This window comes from Leishmania martiniquensis, chromosome 30, assembly GCF_017916325.1.
Source record: "Leishmania martiniquensis isolate LSCM1 chromosome 30, whole genome shotgun sequence".
Lineage (NCBI taxonomy): Eukaryota > Euglenozoa > Kinetoplastea > Trypanosomatida > Trypanosomatidae > Leishmania > Leishmania martiniquensis.
In genome coordinates, this window is record NC_090165.1 from 739,983 (window position 1) to 760,893 (window position 20,911).

Below are 20,911 nucleotides of genomic sequence, written 5' to 3' on the forward strand. Positions count from 1 at the left end.
ACTTGAGTGCCGTATTTCCTTCTCGCTCCCCCCTCACACGCACACTGACAGCGGGGCACGCCTCATTCGTGGTCGCCGTCGGGGGTACTAGACCGTTTCTGTGAGTCGTGGCCGCTGCCGAGTCGCTTGGCGTCCGCGGACAGACCGGGGCGGGAGCTGTGCTGCAGCGACGCGTGCCTCTTGATGACGTTTGTCGGTGCTCCCTTTTGGGTGGCGTCGGTGGTGTCACAGGCAGACGCATCCGCCAACTGTTTTCGTTCGGTATGCCTTCACTGCGTTGCGGTCACGCAGAGCGTAGTCGCGGACTGCCCACATCCCGCGCTGCGGGCGATGAAATCGAAACGGGCTGAAGGTCCCCCAGCCCTTCTCTGCCAGTTTGCCTCCGCGGCATAACCGCAGTGCAGCGGCGGCGCATGTACGGTAGCTGTATGTGTGTGTGTGTTTGTGCATCTGTCGCCCTTGCGTGTCGTGGAAGAACGCGTTGGGATTCTGTAAAGATGTGTCACCATGCTGCATTCGTGATACTCTGCTCGTTGCGCTCTCCTCTCTGTTCTCGGCGTGAGCTACTATAACCGGTCCCCCTTCTCTTCCCATCTGTCCTTTACCTCTTTCAGCAGCCTCACCTCAGGGTTTGAGGTACGTTGACTGTTCGCTCAGCTGCCGGTGCAGAGAAAGAGAGAGAGGGCGTGAGGGAAAGCGACGGCGACAGGGCTGATATCCCTTCCCCCTCTCTATGTGTACATATATGTTGAGATAGATGCGCTCCGGCCAAATGTTCGCCTCGCTCGGCCGCCTTCCAGTGTGTGCTCCGCGCCGCTTGCTGCGTCAGCCAGCACTGGCGTGCAGCACCTCTGTGCGTGCGATGGCGTCGTCGACACGGGTGCTTCGCACACTAAGAAACAGGCACACCGGCGCCACTATAGCATCCCCTACTTCCGAAGGCGCCAAACAGACGGATGCGTCCCTTTCACCCACCCCTGGCGCAGGCGGCACCGTCTCTATTGGGCAGCGCTTGTACTCCTTGACCCAATGCCACCTGAAAATCCAGGTGAATCCTGCTTGCGACCACGTAGAGAGCGATAGGTTGAGCACAGAGGCCTGGAATCTGCTGCAGTCCATCTCGGAGGAAGAGCTGGAGGCGCTGCCTTTACGTGATGTGGTCGAAATTGTCGTCGCGTACAACTACTTTTCAAGCGTATGGGCGAACGGGCTGAATGGCCCTGCGAGGCCCGTGCGACATGGCAAGTCGTCGGGGAAATCATCGACGCCGTCGTCGCCGCTTTCTGCAGATGAGCAGCCACCGGCTTATCCCATCGTCGAACGCCCCGATGTAGCGGTGGGCAGGGGCGTGACTACGTTGAACACGACGGCGGGGGCGCCGCTGCTCGCCGATCGCAATGTACCCGTGAAGCGCGCGAGCCCCCTGGATGAGGTTTTGGACTTCTAACCGGTATACCCCCAGCAGCAGGTGCTGAAGGCTGCGATGGCGCATCGCGAAACAAACGAACAAAAAAAGAGGAGGAGTTGCTGTGCCTCGTCTGTTGATCTCGTTCGAAGTGGTGGACTGTGGCTGTACGCCCTCTGTGTGTGTGTGTATGTGTGTGTGTGTGTGTCAGTGTCTCCGCCAACGAGGGGAGTGGGAGTGGGCGCCTTGCTCCTCTCAATATGTTTGCCGGTGCGGCGCACAACGCTTGAGGGCAGCGTCGCGGAGGATTGCGGGGAGGTGGGTGGGGTTCTTTCCGGGCACGTTTTGCCATCGCTGGGAAATGGGCCTTGACGCGCATGGCATCGGTGTTTCACCGTAATTTGTTGCATGCCACGAATAAAACATTTATGACCCTGCAGCAGCAGCCACAGGTGGGGGCTTCGTCGAGCGTGCCGATGCACGCCCGCGGTTGCCTTGTACGTTCTGGGTGAGTCGTGATGTGAAGAGCTGCATCATGGCAGCGTTGCTCCTTCTTCCCTCATCCTTCATGGTGGCCGGAGATATGGGATAAAGGGAGGGTGAAGAGGAGGACTGCTCTTACCTGATGCCCCCCCTCCCACCTACATTTATTTATCTGTATACGCGCTCTGTGACTTCCCTCATGTCGTCGTCTCCCCCTCCCTCTCACGCCTCGTCCTCTGCCTGCATATTAGTCGCCCGATTCGGTACTGCGGGTGCATTCTGTTTAGTTTTGTCATTCGTGCCACTCATCTGTTTCTCTTACGCTCCATCCGCGAACCAGGCACACGCTTAACTCGACCCACACCCATCAAGTTGTTCTATACACCCCACCTCTTATCGACAGCCTTCATCTCCACTTTCACAATGCCAGTCCCCTTCTATTGGCATGTCATGTGCCGCACGTATCAGCTCGTTTTCTGCGCAGCGAGCTACCTGCTGCGTTGGCGAGCGCCAATCATGACCCAAGGCATCGGCTCCTTCTGGGACCTGCCAGATCTCATACGTCGGGCGAAACTGCAGCGCGGACTTCTCGTCACCGATTCCACAATCATGAAGCTCAGCCTCGTCGAGAGCCTCATCCGCGAACTGAAGAAGCAGGGCAACCAGCTGGTCATCTACAAGGACGTTCTGCCAAATCCGACTATCGAGATGGTAGAGGAGGCCAATGCACTGTATAAGGAGAGTAAGTGCAACTACATCATCGCCATCGGCGGAGGCAGCGTCATGGACTGCGCAAAGCTGATCGGCGTGCGCCAGGCGCGCCCCCGCACTCCGCTCTCGTGCATGCACGGGCTCTTCCGTGTGGTGTGGCCGCTGCCGCCGCTCATCGCGGTACCCACCACGGCGGGCACCGGGAGCGAGTGCACGATTGCCGCTGTCGTGAGCGACCACACGAAAAATGAAAAGTTTGCTATCATGGACCCCTTCCTCGTCCCCTCCTACTGCATACTCGACCCGGCGCTGACCGTGACGCTGCCTAAGTTTCTGACGGCCACGACTGGCATGGACGCCTTGACGCACGTCGTGGAAGCGTACACGAACATCTTTCACTATCGCAGCGTCGACAAGGCAGCACTGCGCGCGATGGAGCTGATAGCCAAGTACCTGGCCCGCGCGTACAAGGATGGCAGCAACATGGAGGCACGCGAGAAGATGCTGGAGGCATCGTATCTCGCCGGCCTCTCCTTCACACGTGCGGGCGTCGGCTATGTGCATGCGGCAGCGCACGCGGTGGGTGGGCTGTACGATGTGCCGCATGGCTACGCGAACGCCGTGATTCTGCCGCATGTGCTCGAGATGTACGGCGATGCCGCGCACAAGTCGCTGGCTCGTCTGGCGGAGGCAGCCAATATCGCCGGTGCAAACAACGCCGAAAAGGCGGCGAACTTCATTGCGTGGGTGCGCGAGATGAATACGCAGATGCAAATACCCACCACGCTGGGCGCCTGCGAGCCGGCGTGGGCCGTTCGGGAAAAGGACATTCCCTTTCTCGTCAAGAACGCCATCGCTGAGGCAAACCCTCTCTACCCTGTGCCGGTGATCTTCGGCGAGGAGGAAATGACCGAGGTCTTCCGCCGCATTATGTGAGGCTCAGTGCAGCGCGCGGATGTGCACCAAGAGCGAGTTTTGCACCCAAAGCTGCTGGCGCCCGCGACGTGCTTGCTTGTCTTTTCATTAACAGCATTTTTGTTTCTCCTTCACGTGCATTTGCCTTGCCGTACGCGTAGAGACGCAGCTAACCATCCTAGCGGTTTCCTTCCTCTATCGGTACACCCATCCATCGATCAACATGTGCAAGAAAGTATGTATAGGCGCGGCATGCGCCGTTGGTTTGTCGCGTCTTCTTGGCCGGCGCGGGGCCGCCTGGATGCGCATGGGTGCGCCAAAAACTCCCCCCCCCCCCCCCGAAACCGCCCCGCGGCCTTTGCCGCCGACCCACCGGCAGGGAGCACCAGCCCCCCCCCCGAAGGGAGGCAGACCACGCCCCACCCCATCCGCCCGGCGGATGGGGAAAACGCTAGGCCACTGCGAGAATCGAACTCGCGACCCCCACTTTACGAGAGTGGTGCACTGCCACTGTGCTAAGCGGCCGGCGGCACCCTGGGTGAATAGCCTAACTTTGCAGACAGGACCCCACCCTGGGCGTTGGGGTTACGCCGGGCCGCTGTGCGCCGGCTTCGGGGGCCCATGAGGTGGGGGAAGGTCGAAAAGGAATGGGTGGGTTTTCGCTTCGGTGGCGCCTGGGGGTGTGGGCAAGCAGTCCCTGGCCTTTGGGGTAAAAGTGTGTGTGTATGTCGGGGGGGGGGCGCTGCTGCCCCCTCCTCTCCCACGGGCGACGGCGTCACCCGCAGAATGTTTCTCGTAAATTTTCAACCGGTTTTCTATGGTCAGTGGGCTGCGCTCCGCAAGGAGTACAGACATGGTACAGTGTGGTTCTAAGAGATGGATTTACACGTCACAGTCGGTCTTCAGGTAGTTGACATCGATGGCCTCCGGCAGTTGCACCTTGCCAGCCTCAGTGGTCACGTGCCGCACTGCTTTGAGCGCCTCCTCAACCGGCTGCAAGAGCGCAGCGCTGTCGCCAATGCTGACGTTTTCATAGGCTGAGATGTTGACCGGCTCCCAGGCCCCGAACGCGCGCTGTGTGGTCCGCAGCAATGCGACGCAGTTTGCCGTGTCCATGACGCCGCTGCGATAGGCAACGACCGGCTCGTCGGCGTCTTGTACCACTTCGCTCACAAACTGCACTGTGGCGGCGATGCGGGAGAGGGAGTCCTGCAGTGCCTGCTGGCTGTGCTCTGCCCTTTGCTGGCACTGCTGCAGCAGACTCGCCTCCAGCGCATCGAGTCGAGTGCGCAGCCGCGTGAAGCTCTGCGCAATGTCGCTGCGGGCGTGCTCGTGGGTCTGTGAAACGTCTGTTTGCGCTGCCTCGAACAGGTCAAACACACTCTTGATTTCTTGCGAAAAGGTGATGGCGTTCTGCACCCACCGCTCCAGCCGCGGCGCCTCCCCGCGCGTAGCCTGCTCCATCGGGACGCAGGTCTCTTGCGAGTACCCGTCGTAGTACAGGCAGTGGCTGCAGAGCAGGCGCTTTTCAGTCGGCGACCAGAACTCCACCGTCTTGTTCGCGTGCACCGCGCACTGCAGATCCTCGCCGTTTCGCGACCGTCGAGTCGCCAGAGCAAGGGTGCCATTACTGCCCTCGCTGGTGTGTCTCGCCGCAGGCACGGCAGTAGCAAGGGCGGCGGATGACGGGGGCAGCCCTGCCGGAGCGGGAGGGGCACGCGACGGGCGACCGTTTCCCATCGCCGGCCCGGCGCCACCCAGGCGGCGTGTCACCACGATCGGCTCTAGCACGCTGACAAAAACAACGAAGCGAGGCACAACCTGATGCATATGGCACACCGCTACAGCGTTGCGCGACGGGATTTGGAAGGCGTCGAAGCCAGCGTCCTCCAGCATCTCGAGGCATTGCTCCATCGAGAAGCGATACAGGTTTGCGTTGAGGTCCTGCGCCTCCTCCTTGGTTACCGTGCGGGCCTTCCCCACCGCCACGTCAAACGCTACGAGTCCCCACCCCTCGCGGAACAGCTGCTCCATCTCTTGTGCTGGCACGCCGAGCCGGGTCGCCTCCCTGTCGTACAGCACCACCGCGCTCGAGCAGAGTCCATCCGTGTCGTCTTGATTGGACAGTCCAAAAGGCGCGCCCGAGACGCACGCCTTCTGCATTTTGCGTAGCGTTGCCGGGCTGCATAGCTTCCACAACAGTTGCAACTCCATCGCCGGCGGGGCGGTGATGCTGTCACGACGGCTCGTCGTGTGCATGCGCGCGACGCGTTCCAACAGTGGGCCCCACGCCTCCGGTGAAGCCTCAACAGCAACGATGCCTTCGGTTAGCGACACCTGATACTCCACACCGCTCTGCGCGCCGAGCTTTGTGAGGAGGTACTCTGCCTCCTCCTTCACTTTCGCCGGCGACCGCCGCGGTGGCGCGAACGCGTTCTCCCGCAATGCGGTGCTCAGTGTGGAGTGGCCCCGTGCTGGCTCAGCTGAATCCGAAGCTGGCAGCGGTGCCCTCTTGCGCGTCGACAATGGCACAGGTGAGGAGGTGAGTCGCGTTCCATCGACGTGAGGCCTCGACATGGACAGCGTACTCCCGCTAGCGGCCGCTGACAGTGTTGCCGTTGTCGAGACGCTTCTCTGCCACTCTTTCACAAGCGAGGCGATCTGGAGAGGGGTGAAGGCGTTCATATTCTCCGCAAGGGTAAGGAAGGTGTCCTCAGTGCAGTAGACCAAGTCAGTGAGGCTGTAGCCGGAGTCCTTCAGCCTCTCCGTAAAGCGAGCCCAGAGCGAGGACATGATGATCGATGGTGCTTGCCGGCGTAGGGACGAGTTTTGTGAAGAGAAATACCACGGCAAACAGTGCAGAGGAGCTGTGAGGGCAGACCACGACACACCTTCAGCAGTCGACTCCCACTCTCAGAATCTGATCCACTTTACCGCACAAGACGTCCTCTTCGAGGGCAAACAGAGAGAGAGCTAAAAACGAAGAAGAACCGAAATCGCTGTATCGCGTCCTGCACGATAAAGGGCTACAACACCACTCGTCAATGGACCGTGATGGATGAGGCACGAAGTAATCGATACACGTCTAAGTGGTGGTAGTCAAGAGAGGTTGGGTGCGTGGGTGGGCGTCCAACTCAGCGATGGACGCCTCCGCGATCCGCGGCGCTGGGTGAGACTCGTATTGCAATGAGAATGGCCGCCAACACATGCGAAATGCGTGTGCTGATATGGAGGTGCGTATGGGGGGAGGGGGAGTGGAGTAAGAATCGTGTGGAGCAGAGACAGTCTCAGTAGCAGCAGAGCAAGGGAGACAAACGGCGCATGAGGAGGAGTCGGGCGTCATCCCTTCATGTAAGCGAGGCAGTTCATTACCCTGTCCATTACGCAGCGCTGAGTTACACTAAGGTGCATATATATATATATGCACCGCGCGGCGCCGATGGCGTTCACTCTTCCGTTAGCGTTTGGTGTTTCCGTGCCTTCTCTGGAAGTAGAAAGGGGGGAGGGAAGTGGGGACTGCGAACAGAGAGCCCCTTTCCAGCCCACACGCACGCACGCAATACGAAAGAGCACCTGTAGAGGAGGGCACACCTGTGCGTCTCCACAACGCAGCGGTACACGATGAGGCAAAGCAACAACATGGCAAGCGGCGGGTACGATGAAGAAAAATGGTGAGAGGGACTGAATAACGACGAACGCAAAACAAAAACAACACACACAGCGCGAGACGGACTAAAAACAAAGGGGCCATGCAGCTGTGGGGGGACGTGAGCCGCCTCCCGCCACCCGCCACCCGCCACCCGCACAGCTCCTACACGCGCATACGCCCACACATCCAGAAGGGTCGGCAGAGGAGCACAAAAAAAAACGCATCCACAGGATTCGCGTTGCGGTACTAATAAAAGAGGTGTGTGCGTGTGTGTGGGTGGGGAAGGTGGGGAGGAGATGGGGCGTGTGAAGCGGAACGAAAACTGCCGTGAGCACCCGAAACGGACAGCTGACTCGAAAAGGCAACAAACACCCCCTCCCCCCTCGTCATTGGGAAGGAGGGTAGGGAGAGGGGCGTAGCGCAGCACTCGGTGGAGGGTGTGTGCTCAGAGCGCAGAGAGAGAGACGCGTTGTGGAAGGGCCAGCATGCAGCCGAGAGCGTATCACCGCCCCCCTCCTTCCACTCTTCAACAGGAAAACGAGAAAAAAAAAGAGACTCCACAGTGAGGTGCCTCAACATCTTCCACCCATTGTGCTCTACCGAGTCTAGGGCACCTCACGAAGGTTGAGCGACAGCACCAAATCCCCAAAGGGGGCTGGCTGCACATGCTGCAGCTTGACTTTGGAGCAGAGACCGAGGAGTGACATTAGGTGCTCCGTGGCCGCGCTGCTGGACACACTCTCGGAACTTTCCGGCAACGCAGCCTCTGTGCCGAGGTCCTCGAGATCCACCTCGCTGGAGAGAAACCGCTTGTCGATGTCGACGCCGGAAAGGGCGCCCATGGAGATAGACGGTACGAGCGACCCCATCTCGGGCCTCTGCTGAGAGAGGCTGCTCCTGGGCTTCTTCCCGAGCGAGGGTGATGAGGAGGTGGAGGGTGACTGCTTGCGGGAGCAGACGAGCGTGCCCATGCGGCGCACGTGCTCTGCGTTCGACAACAGCACTGCGTCCTCCAACTGATTCACAGCCCCTAGGGTGGCCATGTGCGCTGCGCCGCCACTACCTCCTGGATAGTTGCTCGCGAAAATGCTGCTGTGTGTCATTGGAGGGCTGGAGCGCGACCGCCGGGACTGCCGCGAGCGATCGCCGTCGAGCAGATCTGATTGCTCCACGGACGGCAGGGCAAACTCGGACACCCCCTGCCCCGGGGACAGCCGAGCGCCGGGTATCAAAGGAGAGAGGGTCGTGCCGGGACTGCGAGAGTGGTGCGACGAAGGCGCCAACGTGGCGGTTGGTGCGAGGTAGGGCGTGGGCAAGGAGGACTTCCCGAGTGAGCCCATGACCTCCGGCGTGATAGACTGTGAGCGGGCCTCGGCGTCGCTACCGAAGCGACGCAGGCGAGGGCTGCCAGTGCGGATCGGCGACGACCTCTTCCCCGCCACACGGACAGCTGTGTCTTGATCTCTGTCGTCGGTGGCTGGCATGGGCATGGACGAGCTGGCTTGGGGGGTGGGCTGAATCCAGGAGCGGTGCCGCCATGCGCGGTCCATTGTCACGTCTACACGCACAAAGTCATCACTGGACCAGAGATACTGCCGCCGCGCGTGCGCGGGAATCGTTGGGCATTCGTCGCTGGACCGAAAGAGACGCAGGGACACATGGTTCGCTGGAGAATGAGGAGTGCGTGCCCTGCTCCACGATGCACTCAGCGGCAGGGGAGAGCTTGGCAGTGATTCCACATGTCTCTCGGGAGAGGATGGGAAGTTGCTGCTGTTGGCGTCGTCAGTTGCCGTCACACAACTCTGCAGCACGACGCCGTAGATATCCTGGCATCGAAGATGCGCAAAGAGAACGCGCACAAGCGTGTTGAGGGCCTCGAGCTGCTCAAAGTCGCGCGGCACAGAGTGGTCGGTCGCCGGCTCTCGGTAATCCTGAAGCGTCCACACTTCCACCGGGGAGTGGTTGAGATAGACGACGAGGTGAAGCGGGCCGCGGAAGGGGGCGGCGGCGTTGGGAGCCAGCGCACCGCTGCGCCAGCTGCACTGACGCCAAAGTTCCTCGGCCTCCTCATAGTTACCGCTATCTCGCATCGAAAGGCCGCCAAAGTGGAACGTCACGGGGCCCTTCTCATGGTCCTTGTAGTTGGGTGACCGTGCATCGCGAATGAGGCGCAGTAGGTTGACCAGAAGTGGCGCATTATCCACGGCAGTGCGCAGCGGCTCCATGTCGGACGTGGTTTGTAAACGCACCAGCCCTCCGCACCCGACCTATGCGCACCAGTGTGAGATAGACGAGGGCTTAGACGGACTGAAAAGGCAGCCACAAACGCACACGCACACCTGCACCTCTGAGTGTCCGTATCTGTTGAGGCGTATTGGTGCGTTTAGGTGGGCACAGACCCTCTCTACTTGGGCAACGCGCACCGATTGTGCGAGGGCGAATAGACGACAGAAATCGGTGGAGGGTTCGGCGTGCTCGCAAGGTGCCGTTTTATAGCAGCACGTGCCGTCTATGTGAAAAGGGAGAAGCGAAAAGAACTCTGTGGTTGCAATAAGTGTGGGATTAGCAGAGGGGAGCACAGCGTCGGGGTGTCGACGGGAGGGGAACCGCGACGAGCGCAAGCGAAATAGGGAGGGTGAGGGGTGTGTGTGGGTACGGTGAGAAGAGCTGTTTCCTTACTTGTACTCGCAGGGAAAGAAATGACTGCAGGGAGAGAGAAAGGAAACACGTGCAAGCACACATGTGGAAGAGAGGAGAAATGGGAAGGGGTGCGTGGGAGGTCGCTCTCACGCATGCGCACCTGAAGCAGACACGCGAGCCGGCACCAGACAACTTCAGGCCGGCGACGAGAGGCACCTCACCCAATGAGGACGAATACACACCCAACAGACAACCCGACCCTAACAAGAGAAACTGCAGGCTTCGTTGTTGTTTCTTTCTTTCTCTGTGAAAGCTATCGGCTATGTGATCTCACGCGCTACATGAAGAGTGCGCCCGGCGTACCCAAAGCGGTGCACACGTGCAATGAAGGAGGAGGGCAGCGACGTAAGGAAGGCGGTGGTATGCTCAGAAAGGTGGAGAGTCATGGACAGGATATGAGCTGACAGGGCGCCCTTCAGGCTTGTGGGCAGATGCGTGATGAGGATGACAGCCCTCTCTGTGTGCTTTCACATGCAACGGATGTGCACCCGACACAGGAGGGGAGAGGGGGGGGTACATTAGGGGGTCGCGAGTCCTCTCTCTCTGCACACAATAGCGCTACCCGTCCTGCAGAGCAGCGTGCGTTCGGGTGTTATTTAGGCCCATGTAGCATCATCTCGGTCATCCTTCGTGCGAAGGAAAAAAAAAGAACGCACAAAGGTCGAACGTCTGCAGTGATGATGCCGTGCAACGAAAAAAGGTAACGAAGCTATCCCTCTTCTTTTTATATATTTCAATTACGGTGGGTCTCTCGCCTCACATCTGCCGCATGAGGAGATCTTTGCAGTAATCGACTTCAAAGTCCTCCAGGTCTTGCAAGTTCAGCGTCAGCGTCCACAGTCCGTGCGCCTTTACCTGCCGCCCCTCGCTTATGGGGGCATTCGCAGCAGCCAACGGGTCCATGGAGCGTGTCACTGCCCACTTGCGCTCCAGCGTCGTCTCTTCCCGGAAACTCTCCACCATCAGATTCACCACGATACGGCCAACCGGAACGACCTCCCACAGCTCGTCCGTCTGCTTGCGCTTGATCTTCGAAATGCGATGCACCTTGTCTGCGTTCTGCACGGCCCAGGCAGCAAGGTGAATGTGTCGTGCTCCCTCGCACGTGCCGAACATGATGTAGTCGAAATTGGATGTCTTCTCAGAGACGTCGATGCAGCAGAGATCACGCACCTTCAGCGACGCCAAAATGTCAGCAACCTCCTTCACATCCTCCAGCTGCGCCTTCTTGGCGTCCTGCCACGTCTCGTCAATGACGCCATTCACCTCCATCTCGAGCAGCATCTCCGCAAATCGCTCATCATCGTAAGGCAGGCGCGAAGGATCTGGGAGACGGCTCTCGTCAGCAGGGCGACCCTCAGCCATGAGTGCCTCCGCGCTACTAGTTGCGCTAGACGACGGCACCGACGACAACTCCACGGTTGAGCTAGCGGATGCGTCTGCAGGACTGTCTGCGTAAGCTGCCTCCTCACCTGGTGCCAGGCCCGCTCTCGTGCATGCCCGTGGGCGCACGTCCGCCGTCTCCCCCGCGCCCAACGGTATCTGAAGACGCGAGTAGCGTGCGCCCTCCTCCTCGGATGCAACCCGAACCACACCAAGCACCTCGCTCCTTGCAACATCCTTCAGTCTGCTCGAGGGCGAGGCTGATCCTCCTGCCGGTGCGGGATTCGGCATCGCTGCGGAGAGACCCAGAAGATCAATGTCTACAAAATTATCCTCGTCTGCTGCATGTGGCGCGTGCGTCGGCCGCAGGTGTGCGTTAGACACGCTGAACAGCCACCTGTGGGGAGACCGCAGCGCTTGTGGCGTTAGCCGCACACATGCCAGGACAGGCTGCAACGTGGTCCCTCTACACAACATCGGAGACGGTAAATGTTGTGTGTTGAGATGCGTGCAACTCCGAGAGCGCTGCTGCCAGTCACCACACACAAATAGTTGAAAAAAACACCAACGACGAAGTGCGAAATACGCATAAGGAAGGGGATGGACAGAGACACAGATGGGCGTATTGCAGGGGGACGAGAGACGATACTCATCATGGAAGTGAGAGGAAGAGAGGGAGGCCGATGTACAAAGGCGTGTGCAGTCGGGGAGGGGGCCGCCCAGCCTTTGCGGTTGACCTTGACGTTGTGAAAGCGCCAAACGCGCCGCAGCACACGTATACGGGGCGTAGTTACCCGTTTCCATGCAGCGCACACAGACGACCACTTCAGCAAGGGCATGACCTGCCACACAGAGAAGGAAGCGGAGCAGGCACAAGAACACAAAAAGCCCATGTCCGGCGGTTCCACTCACTTCTCTTCCAGAGCACATCCTCACGACGGCTCTTCGGCGGGCTCCTCCCTCTCCTTGCCTTTTTTTGGTGGCTTGCTTTCTGTTTTTGCGCCTGTCGTGAAGGATTTCGCCCAGTTCAACACATTAGCAAAAAAACGTTGAGCTCGCCCTCCTTGCATTGTGTTGGCAGAGAGTGGTGGCGGCAGGTGTGTACAGACGGTGTTAGGGAAATAATAAGAGGACGGTAATTTTTGTGAGCGCGCGCCCTGAGAGGGCGACTGACCAACGGTCTTTCTCCTTATATGCAACGCGGAGGGAGCGCAAGGAATAGAACAGGAAACAGAAAATGTGTTTTAGCCCTGCGGAGAGAGAGGGGCTTCCCCAACACGGGGCTGACGCAGCATCCACAGCGACACGACACCGAAGGGGTGTGTGGGGGATGGGATGCGGGGAGACGGCGAGGGCACAATGGGAACAGCAATTTAGACATTCACATACGCAGAGAGAGAGAGAAATAGCAACAGCGACGGCGACAACGCTTTGCGTGCATCTAAAAATTGTGTGACTGCGCCGGTCCGTTGGAACAATTGCTTAAACAGCAAAAAAGACTGTGAAAGGGCCTTGCAGGGTGAGAAGCATACGTGTGCGACGTAGAGGAGAGCGAGACCAAAGGGGGGAGGAGGGGGGACCATGGAAGGGGAGCTCTAACGATGAAACACAGCCAACATAAAAATGAAAAAAAAAAGCGACGGACGGGCAATGGGTGAATGGAAACAGCGAAATAGGGGGTGACGCACAGAAAAGCTGACGAGAAGGAGGGAGGAGATCACTGCGCATGGCAAGTAGATACTGAGAAGAAGCGAGCCCCCGAGTGCTCGTGCGTGTTTGTGTAAAGGGTTGCTAACGCGAGGGCAAAGGGAAAGAGGGCGCAGAATATCAGAGGCACCATGGATTATGGCACAAAAAGTGCAAGTAAGGTTCTCCAACACGCGACGGCATGTCAGGTACACGCGACCTTGGTGGCGCCACCACCACCCCCTCAACAAAGTGAAGTTGGTTCGCTCATGGCACAGCCGTGCCCGTGAAGTTCCCTCGATACGATTGTCTATGCCCACCTGCGTACATATAGATCCCTGCAAGTGGATGTATACGAGACGATCCATGCATATGGCGATGCTTCCATTCATGTAGCAGACGCGCACTGAGAGGGACATCCGAGGAGAAGGGTGGGGGGCAGGGGGAGAAACAGATGTGTGGAGGGGAGGGTTACCGGTGAGCCTGTCTTGTGGCACTCGATACCGCTGAGACACGCACAGAGCGAGAGCGAAGAGGCGGCGAAAGCCGGCGTTCACTGATTTTCTTCTCTCCCCCCAGACACACCCCATGATCCGTAGAGGAACAGCAACTACGACTGCTCGACATTGCCCACCCACGTGACATGGCTGTCCGGCTCGATGTCTTTGGCCCCTTTCGCGTTTCCGCGCAAATCGTTGTCGCAGAAGGTACCGCCACCGTGCTTGCACACCCACACCCCCTCGTACGCGTTCTTGGTCAGCGTGTTGTGGATGACGTGCGGATTGCCACCGGTAGTGACAAGCAGGCCAGCATTCTGGTTACCGCGAATGCGGTTCTCCTCGATAATCCCAGCCCCATGCTCAAAGATATAAATACCGGCCTCCTTGCCGCCCTCGATGACGTTTCGGGTGATCTTTGGCGCGGCGCTCGTCTTGACCAACACGCCAGCCTTGCCATTTTGCCGAATCTCGTTGTCAGAGACAAAGGGCGCGGCCTTGTCGCAACAAAAGACACCGGCCTGCACGTTCGACAGAATTCGATTCTTGCGAATGACCGGTGCCGCCGATGCCCCCTTCACGACGATTCCGCAGCCTGCGTTCTGCGCAATGACGTTGTACTCCATCACACCCGACGCATCTTGGCAAAAGATGCCGGCCTCGGCGCCGTCTGTAATGTGGTTGGCTCGAATGCGCGGTGCTGCCTCCTTCTTCAGCAGAAACGCGGCAAAGCCGCAGCCTGAGAACGTGTTGCCCTCGAAGAGGCCCCGCGACTTCTCCATGAGGACGATGCCCGCCGCGGTGACGTCAATGAAGCTGCACTTCGTTATGACAGGCTCCCTCGCGATCGCGTCCGCGTCCTCCACATCCTCCTCGGTGCCGTTCGCCGGGCTAGAGTGCAAGGTCAGGTTTGTGGGCTGCGGCGGACGCGACGGTCGAGCACCAGTCACGTAGCTGTGCGGTGCGTTGACGGAAGGGTAGGAGGTGTGCTTGCTACCGCCCACCGTGACACCACTGCCTTCGACACACGAAATGCGACACCTGTGCAGCCTCCACTCGCCGCCCGTGATGGACACGGCAGTCGGCCGCGACGACTTCTTTGCAGGCGCTGGCACCACTGCGTGTGCATCTGTTCGGTGGTGATTCGTTTCCACCTCTCGCAGCTTCGTGTGAAAGCGGCCGACATGGCGGACGATAAAATTCTCAACAGTGCCCCTGCCCGACTTGCAGTGCAAAGCGAATGGGCTGTCGGCCACTTCCAGCATCGGTGGCGGCGACGCGCCTACGAGTCTGATGCTCTCCGGCAGTCTTGATGTAAGGACCAGCGGCACCGTGTGCGTGGTATTGCCGGCGACGAGGATTTTACGGACATGCGGCATCCGCTCGACCACCTGCAACGCCTCAGCGAGACTGGGCACGTCTTCTGGGACGCGTAGTACGGTCTCTGCTACCACACCGTTGCTGCCAGACCCGTCGCGGAGCGCCTGCAGCCCTTGCGTCATGGAGAAATCTGACATCGACACACTACACCCCGGAAGCGCTAGCTGAAAGCGTGTGAATGTCTTGCTGCTCATCTCTCGATCGCGCGGCAGCGTGCGGGTGTGGTTCGCGCTGTTAGAGGGGAAGAAGACAGCGTTCTGCATGCTTGCCCGGGTCTGGTCTGACGTGTTTGCCGACGAGGGCCCTCGCGAGAAGGAAAGCGTCTGCTGCTGCTGCTGCTGCACCGGCGTCGCCGAGAGAGGCAGCGAGGAGACGCCGTTCATGCTATTCAGGTTAGACGACAGGCTCGTGCGGTCGTGACTCTGGCGGGAGTGGTGCTTGTGACGGGCAGCATCGCAACCAGGGCAGAAGGCGGCCTTGCAGTTCGAGCACACAATGCACGCCACTTCAACCTCGCAGACGTCGCACAGCGCCTCTACGGCTCTTGGGCAGCTCATGCCTGCAAAGAGCGTCGCAGACATGCCAAGGTGCGGCGAGGTGGTCGTGATACTCGCTAAGCGGTGCAGAATAGCGGACGGGGCAGGGCGATCCTGCGGCTGGCGATGCAGCATATCCCTCAGCAGGGTGGCCAGCTTGACGGAATACCCCATTTTGGTGATTTGCGGAATAACTGTGTCCACCGCTTTTGGGTTCTCCAACACTATGCTGTTGATGGGCTGCTCGCGCAGGGTCAGCAGCTCAAGCAAGACCACACCGAGTCCCCAGACGTCCACCTTGCCGTCATAGCGCTGCTGCAGCATACGCTCTGGCGCCAGGTAGTAGGGGGTCCCCACTGCCGAGTTACGGCCATGCCCCACCGTCGCTGCCAGGCCGAAGTCGCCGATCTTGATGTTCTTGCACTCGTCAAAGAAGATGTTCGTCGGCTTCAGGTCGCGATGCAAGAAGCCCTTTTCGTGAATAAACTGAAGTGCGGCCGCCGCCTGCTCCAGCCACGTCAGGGCCTGCGCCTCCTTGATGGTGTGGCTTCCCATCTTCATGAAGTCTTGCCGCGCTTCCCGCACCAGGCCCTGTATGTCACCGTTGCTGCAGAGCTCCATCACCAGACACACGGCAATCTCCTCCTCACCAAGCCAGTGCGCTGCTGCCTGCTGCCGATGCGTGCTGAGTAGCGAGGTCGGAACAACGCCGGCGGCGCCAGCCGGCGTTCTTGTGGCTGCGCATGAAGGGGTTGGCCGAATCGCCTGTTTTCCCCCGCTGTCCGTAGCGCTGTCGTGGTAAACCTCACTGTTCGATAAGCTGCAGAGTTGGAGGCTATCCTGCTCTTGCCGCGCTCTCGCCTCGCGTTGCTGACTGCTGCTGAAGCCTCGGCTGACACCCCCTCCTTCGTTCTGCGCGGCAAACTCGCGGCGGAGCTTGACACTGTTGAAGACGAGAAAGAAGTCGACGTACGAGACGATGCTGGGGTGACGCAGCTGCAGCAACACTTTGATCTCCGTTAGCGCCATATTTACCTGCTCCTGGTCGGTGCAGCAGATAACCTTCATCGCGTAGTTCGTCTTCGAGGAGCGGTGCTCCACCTCGTACACAATGCCCTGAGCGCCATCGCCGATCTTACGCTTGATGTTGTACTCCTCCATTTCTCAAGAAGCCGCTAGTGGCGACGCTTCTCCTGGTGTCTGGGGAGAGCGGGGGCGGGGCGGGGAAGGGGCTGAAGAGCGTGAATCAGCAAGGCTCACGAGCAAAAAAAAACCGAAACAAAGATGAAGTAGTGAAGAGAGGTCCACGGATCACTCTGTAGGTTTCCCAGCCTTCGGGCAGCGAAGCCACACTGTGTGTGTGCGTGTGAAAAGAGAGGTTATTTACAGGAAAAAAGCACTGCGCACACGCACATGAAGGAGGAGATGAAAAGAGGCAAGGAGGCCCTTACCAAAGGAGGAGGACCGAACACACTCTTTACCAAAGGATTTGGTGTCCTTGGGCCACTGACGCAATGGGTATTGACAACCTTTGCGGAAGGGCTGGAGTACCCGGAGATACTCGAGCCACCGTGATCGGCGCAACAAGAACACAACTGTAGGGAGCGCACACGTGGTGGGCGCTGCTGCTGGAGGCGATCGCGACGCACAACCAAAACGCCAAAAGTGAGTGTACAACGAGTGAATCTATGAGAACTCTAAATGTTGAAGAGAAAGAGGGAGGGAGGGAGGAGTCTGACTTGGTTTGGATGAGGGCAAGACGACAGGAAAGCGATAGGGAAAAAACAGAAATAAAAAAAAAGAAAAGCAAAAACGGCCGGAAAGCTGCCTCTTCAGGCGTTTGGAAAAGTAGTGCGTTGCTTGTTCGCACCGGCGCCCCTTCTCCTCCTCTTCCACCCTCCGCGCACTTCCATTCTAATGCCACCACGCCGAACAGAGACGATTTCTCTGAGTTTTGTGCGAGCGCGCTGCGACTAAGCGTTGTGATCTCTTTGTGTGTGGTCTCGCTGAGTGACAGTCAATGAAGCACGGACCAAACTTCAGCACGCATGGGAACGCTGTTTCGATGTAATCAGCGCTGATGCAAGTATGAGACCCTCTGGAGTGTGTGCAGGCCAGTGAACGTGGGAACAGAGGTCGAGTACGGGGTGAAATGGGCAAGGGGGATGACAGGAATACAAGAGGGGAAAGTGATTGGAGCGAAGAGGCAAAATCAGCCCGGCGCGCGCGAGAGGTGAGGGTGCAACGTGCAGCCCAGCGGCAGCGCACTTGGCCCGGCTCGACGACCACTTCTGAGACGCCGCCTGAAAAAGGACGCCGCAGCACGAGAGGCGTCTCAGTGACTCTCTGTGTCATCTTCGTCTCTGCAGAGCCTCTTTTCCGCTCATGTCAGGAACGCCACCGCGGAAACGCCCAGTCTCCGCTGCGGACGCGCCGAAAAAGTGCCAACTCGCATGGGGCGTTGATCGCGTGTGTGTATGTGCGCCCTTCGGACGCGTAAACATAAAAGAAAAATCCCAAGCAAATCCGCATCCCGTTTGACGATCGAGCGCGCCACGTCACGCCGGCGCTGATGAGATGAATCGCCGCAGATATCGTCGTGGCACTGTGTAGCCCCTGACCCTCCTCCTCAAGACCGCACACAAAAATAACGACAAGGCGTAGTTTTCTTTTGTTTTCTGCTGTACGCTTACATCGTTTGATCTTTGTACTCCATTGCCTCCAGTGCACTTATCTCACGCTGAAGACAGCGCTCAATGTGCGTTGCAAGGCGAATCCGCGTCACCAGCGGCCATGTTCGGCTTTGCGCACGTGACGCCACGTAGCTGATATAGTCCGCTGATGGATTGTTCACCAGATTCAGGTAGTCCGGCACCGCCTTCTTGACGGAGTCGATCGGCTGTATCGTCAGGTCACCACCGTAGTACTGCGCGAAGAGCATAAAGGGCACCTCAAAGCGACCAAAACGAGGAAGGAGATGGAGGCTGAACAGAATGGCCAAAAGCTGCCCGCATACGCCTATCCATGAAAACCACATCTGTGTAAGCCACGATCCGCCCAGTGCTGTGATGTGGTATGACCGGGGCCGCCGCAGAAACGGAATCACGTACGGATTCACCTGACTCACGATGAGGTAGTTGACGCCAAAGAGCTGCACCAGCAGTCGTCGTGGGATATCCTGCGCTATGCTGCCGTCGCACCACAGCTCTCCTGGCAGGTACGGCGTAAACGTGCCAGCGCCGAGGGAGGGCTTCTCGATGAGCTGCACGGCTGTGAAGAGGCCGGGTAAGGCGCAGCTGGCACTTACTGCACTCCAAATGACAACATCAGGAGCCGTCACGTAATTCAGCAGCACGTGCCGATCTGACGGCATGCCCTCTTGCTGACTACGCGTGACAGACACATTCAGCACCTTTCCACTGAGGCGGTAGGACTCGAGAAAAGTCATGTCCCCACATTGAGCCCGCATGCACTCCATCAGTGACCGCACGTCCATCAGAAAGCCCGTCTTGAAGAAGCGCCGCAGCTTTCCAGGGAGGTCATTCTCTTCGCCGAAGGGGGACATGTGCATCGCCTCCGTGGAGAGGACGTGAGACTGCATGAAGGCGCGAAGCTCTTCTGGCGACTTGGTGCAGATCATCGCGGCAATGATGGAGCCGGCTGAGGAGCCGCAGAGAATGTCAGGCAGCACCCCTGCCTCGTGGAGCGCGCGGGCGACACCCGCATGGTACGTACCCATTGAAGAGCCGCCGCTGAGCACGAGCGCCGTTCGGCCAAAGGAGTGCAGCACCTTTCGTAGCACTTTGAGGCGATGCTCTGCTGTGGCCGTCGGAGGGTGTTGCGCCGAGCAACGCTGCTCATGCCCACGGTTCTGTTGGGTGTAAGCGTCCGGAGAGACACAACCATCCAAGAAGCGGCACAACGACGCGCATGTGTTGTGAAGTTGCTGAGCCAGGGCTGCTTCAGGCGAAAGAAACGCTGCTGTCTTTGGGGTAGCAAAAAGCGGCGACGTCACGACAGTGGTCACCCCAGCCGATAGTGAGGTAGATGCGTCCCTTGTCGCCGCGTCCTCCGTGGGCATGAGAGGCGGCGAAGGCGGTAACGCGCTCTCAAGTTCTCCTGCGCGCTCTGCGTTGTCGAACCACTTGGTGTTCGGGCAGTACGATGTCACAGCCGGTACTAGCAAGACATCATTTCCTACGAGACAGCTGCTCTTCTCCCTTGCCGGCGTGGAGGCGTACGTGCGCGCCGTTTCAGTGCTCGCGTCTGTCAGTGGCATGGGCACGGAAGCGGCGCTGCTACCTAGACAATGAAGGCCTGTGGAGGCGCTGTGCTGCCTGCTTGGTGCCGCGGTGGCGGTCGCCCATGGTGCTTGGGTATTCAGTGTTGTCCTCCGCAGCTGCGCTTGCCACACCTGCTGAATCTTGGCCGTCACGTCCAGCGCCGGCAGCGCCGATGATGATCCTGACTGCGTCGCCGTCCACTTTGGCACCTGTGTGCCGGCAAGCAGCGAAGACTGCCCTTCACCGTCGGTGCTGGCCTCCAAACGGATCCAGCAGGGACGCAACTCTCTCAAGAGAGGCGCCTGCGGCGTTGGGGGCACGCGGCGAGTTGCTGCAGCGCCGCCGTCGCTCACGGCGGATTCGTCACGCCACACTCCAGCGGCGTAAGCCATGATGAGGCATTCGATGCTCTCTGCGTAGTCTTCAAGGCAGTGCGGAGCGCTCGTGTAGTAGCGGTAAATGGAGGCATTCATGAGACCGTGCGCGTTGCGCTTCAGAAGCGAGCACAAGAACGTCTCCATGGCGAAGAGGTTGTTTGTCCGGACGAGGTGCTGCGCCGCGGTAGCATCCACAAGGAAGCCGACCGCGTTGCAAGACTCGAGCGGTGGGGCGTCCTGGGCCCACTTCGCCATACCGCAGTAGTGATCCAGGCTCGCAGCGGCCTCGACAAAGGTTGCGTAGCTCTCTGTCGTATTCATGACAGACAAGAAGCGCCGCGTCGTGCGACGGAACTGCACGCGAGCGGGGTAGTCATTCAGCCATTGCAAGAGTGCGAAGGCACGGCCGAGTATACCCTGTGTAAGGTCGAGGAGTGCCGAAAGCTGAAGCACCCGCTGGATTAGGTACTGCAGGATATGAATAAAGGCGGTGGCGGCTTCGTGCGCTCGAGTGAATCGCGTCGTTGCAGACGCGACTCGCGGAGGCAAGCGCCTCCTTTCCGTCGATCGAGTCGAGTCGAAGTGCCTCCGCAACTTCCTCGGCGCTCTCGGCTGCCTGTGCCTTTGCGACTCCGCTTTGCCTCCTGAGGCAGATGCTGGTGCACGTCGCCGCACCGACGGCGCTGTAGTAAGCGCGTCATGCGGCATCGCTTAGTTGGCGATGGGGAAAAGGAGAAGGCTTGCCCGGTCCTTGGCGGATGTGCGTGCGGGTGAGGAGATGACGGGAATATGTTTACGTGTTTCTAAGGAGATGCCCTCAACAGTGCTGCTGTGCGCCTACCGGTGCATCGCAGAGTAACAGGGGAGGGGGAGGAGTAGAGCAGGAGCAGCAGACGAAACAACAAA

At 59.2% G+C, this 20,911-nt stretch overlaps 7 protein-coding genes across 7 annotated transcripts; 2 read left to right on the top strand and 5 right to left on the bottom strand.

Moving 5' to 3' along the window:
* Positions 1 to 772: 772 nt before the first annotated feature.
* LSCM1_03826 (uncharacterized protein) lies at positions 773 to 1,447 on the top strand (the record flags this gene model as incomplete). The annotated part of the gene is made up of 1 exon (XM_067321359.1): positions 773 to 1,447. The coding sequence occupies one exon, from the start codon at positions 773 to 775 to the stop codon at positions 1,445 to 1,447; it is 675 nt and encodes a 224-aa protein (XP_067176727.1).
* An 864-nt stretch (positions 1,448 to 2,311) lies between these two features.
* LSCM1_03827 (uncharacterized protein) lies at positions 2,312 to 3,535 on the top strand (the record flags this gene model as incomplete). The annotated part of the gene is made up of 1 exon (XM_067321360.1): positions 2,312 to 3,535. One exon carries the CDS (start codon positions 2,312 to 2,314, stop codon positions 3,533 to 3,535), a length of 1,224 nt encoding a protein of 407 aa, XP_067176728.1.
* Positions 3,536 to 4,396: 861 nt separating this feature from the next.
* Positions 4,397 to 6,307, bottom strand: LSCM1_03828 (uncharacterized protein; the record flags this gene model as incomplete). Its single annotated transcript, XM_067321361.1, has 1 exon — positions 4,397 to 6,307. One exon carries the CDS (start codon positions 6,305 to 6,307, stop codon positions 4,397 to 4,399), a length of 1,911 nt encoding a protein of 636 aa, XP_067176729.1.
* A 1,461-nt stretch (positions 6,308 to 7,768) lies between these two features.
* On the bottom strand, positions 7,769 to 9,388 carry LSCM1_03829 (uncharacterized protein; the record flags this gene model as incomplete). The annotated part of the gene is made up of 1 exon (XM_067321362.1): positions 7,769 to 9,388. The coding sequence occupies one exon, from the start codon at positions 9,386 to 9,388 to the stop codon at positions 7,769 to 7,771; it is 1,620 nt and encodes a 539-aa protein (XP_067176730.1).
* Positions 9,389 to 10,619: 1,231 nt separating this feature from the next.
* LSCM1_03830 (uncharacterized protein) lies at positions 10,620 to 11,723 on the bottom strand (the record flags this gene model as incomplete). The annotated part of the gene is made up of 1 exon (XM_067321363.1): positions 10,620 to 11,723. The coding sequence occupies one exon, from the start codon at positions 11,721 to 11,723 to the stop codon at positions 10,620 to 10,622; it is 1,104 nt and encodes a 367-aa protein (XP_067176731.1).
* A 1,819-nt stretch (positions 11,724 to 13,542) lies between these two features.
* Positions 13,543 to 16,506, bottom strand: LSCM1_03831 (uncharacterized protein; the record flags this gene model as incomplete). The annotated part of the gene is made up of 1 exon (XM_067321364.1): positions 13,543 to 16,506. One exon carries the CDS (start codon positions 16,504 to 16,506, stop codon positions 13,543 to 13,545), a length of 2,964 nt encoding a protein of 987 aa, XP_067176732.1.
* Positions 16,507 to 18,034: 1,528 nt separating this feature from the next.
* Positions 18,035 to 20,713, bottom strand: LSCM1_03832 (uncharacterized protein; the record flags this gene model as incomplete). Its single annotated transcript, XM_067321365.1, has 1 exon — positions 18,035 to 20,713. The coding sequence occupies one exon, from the start codon at positions 20,711 to 20,713 to the stop codon at positions 18,035 to 18,037; it is 2,679 nt and encodes an 892-aa protein (XP_067176733.1).
* Positions 20,714 to 20,911: the final 198 nt, after the last annotated feature.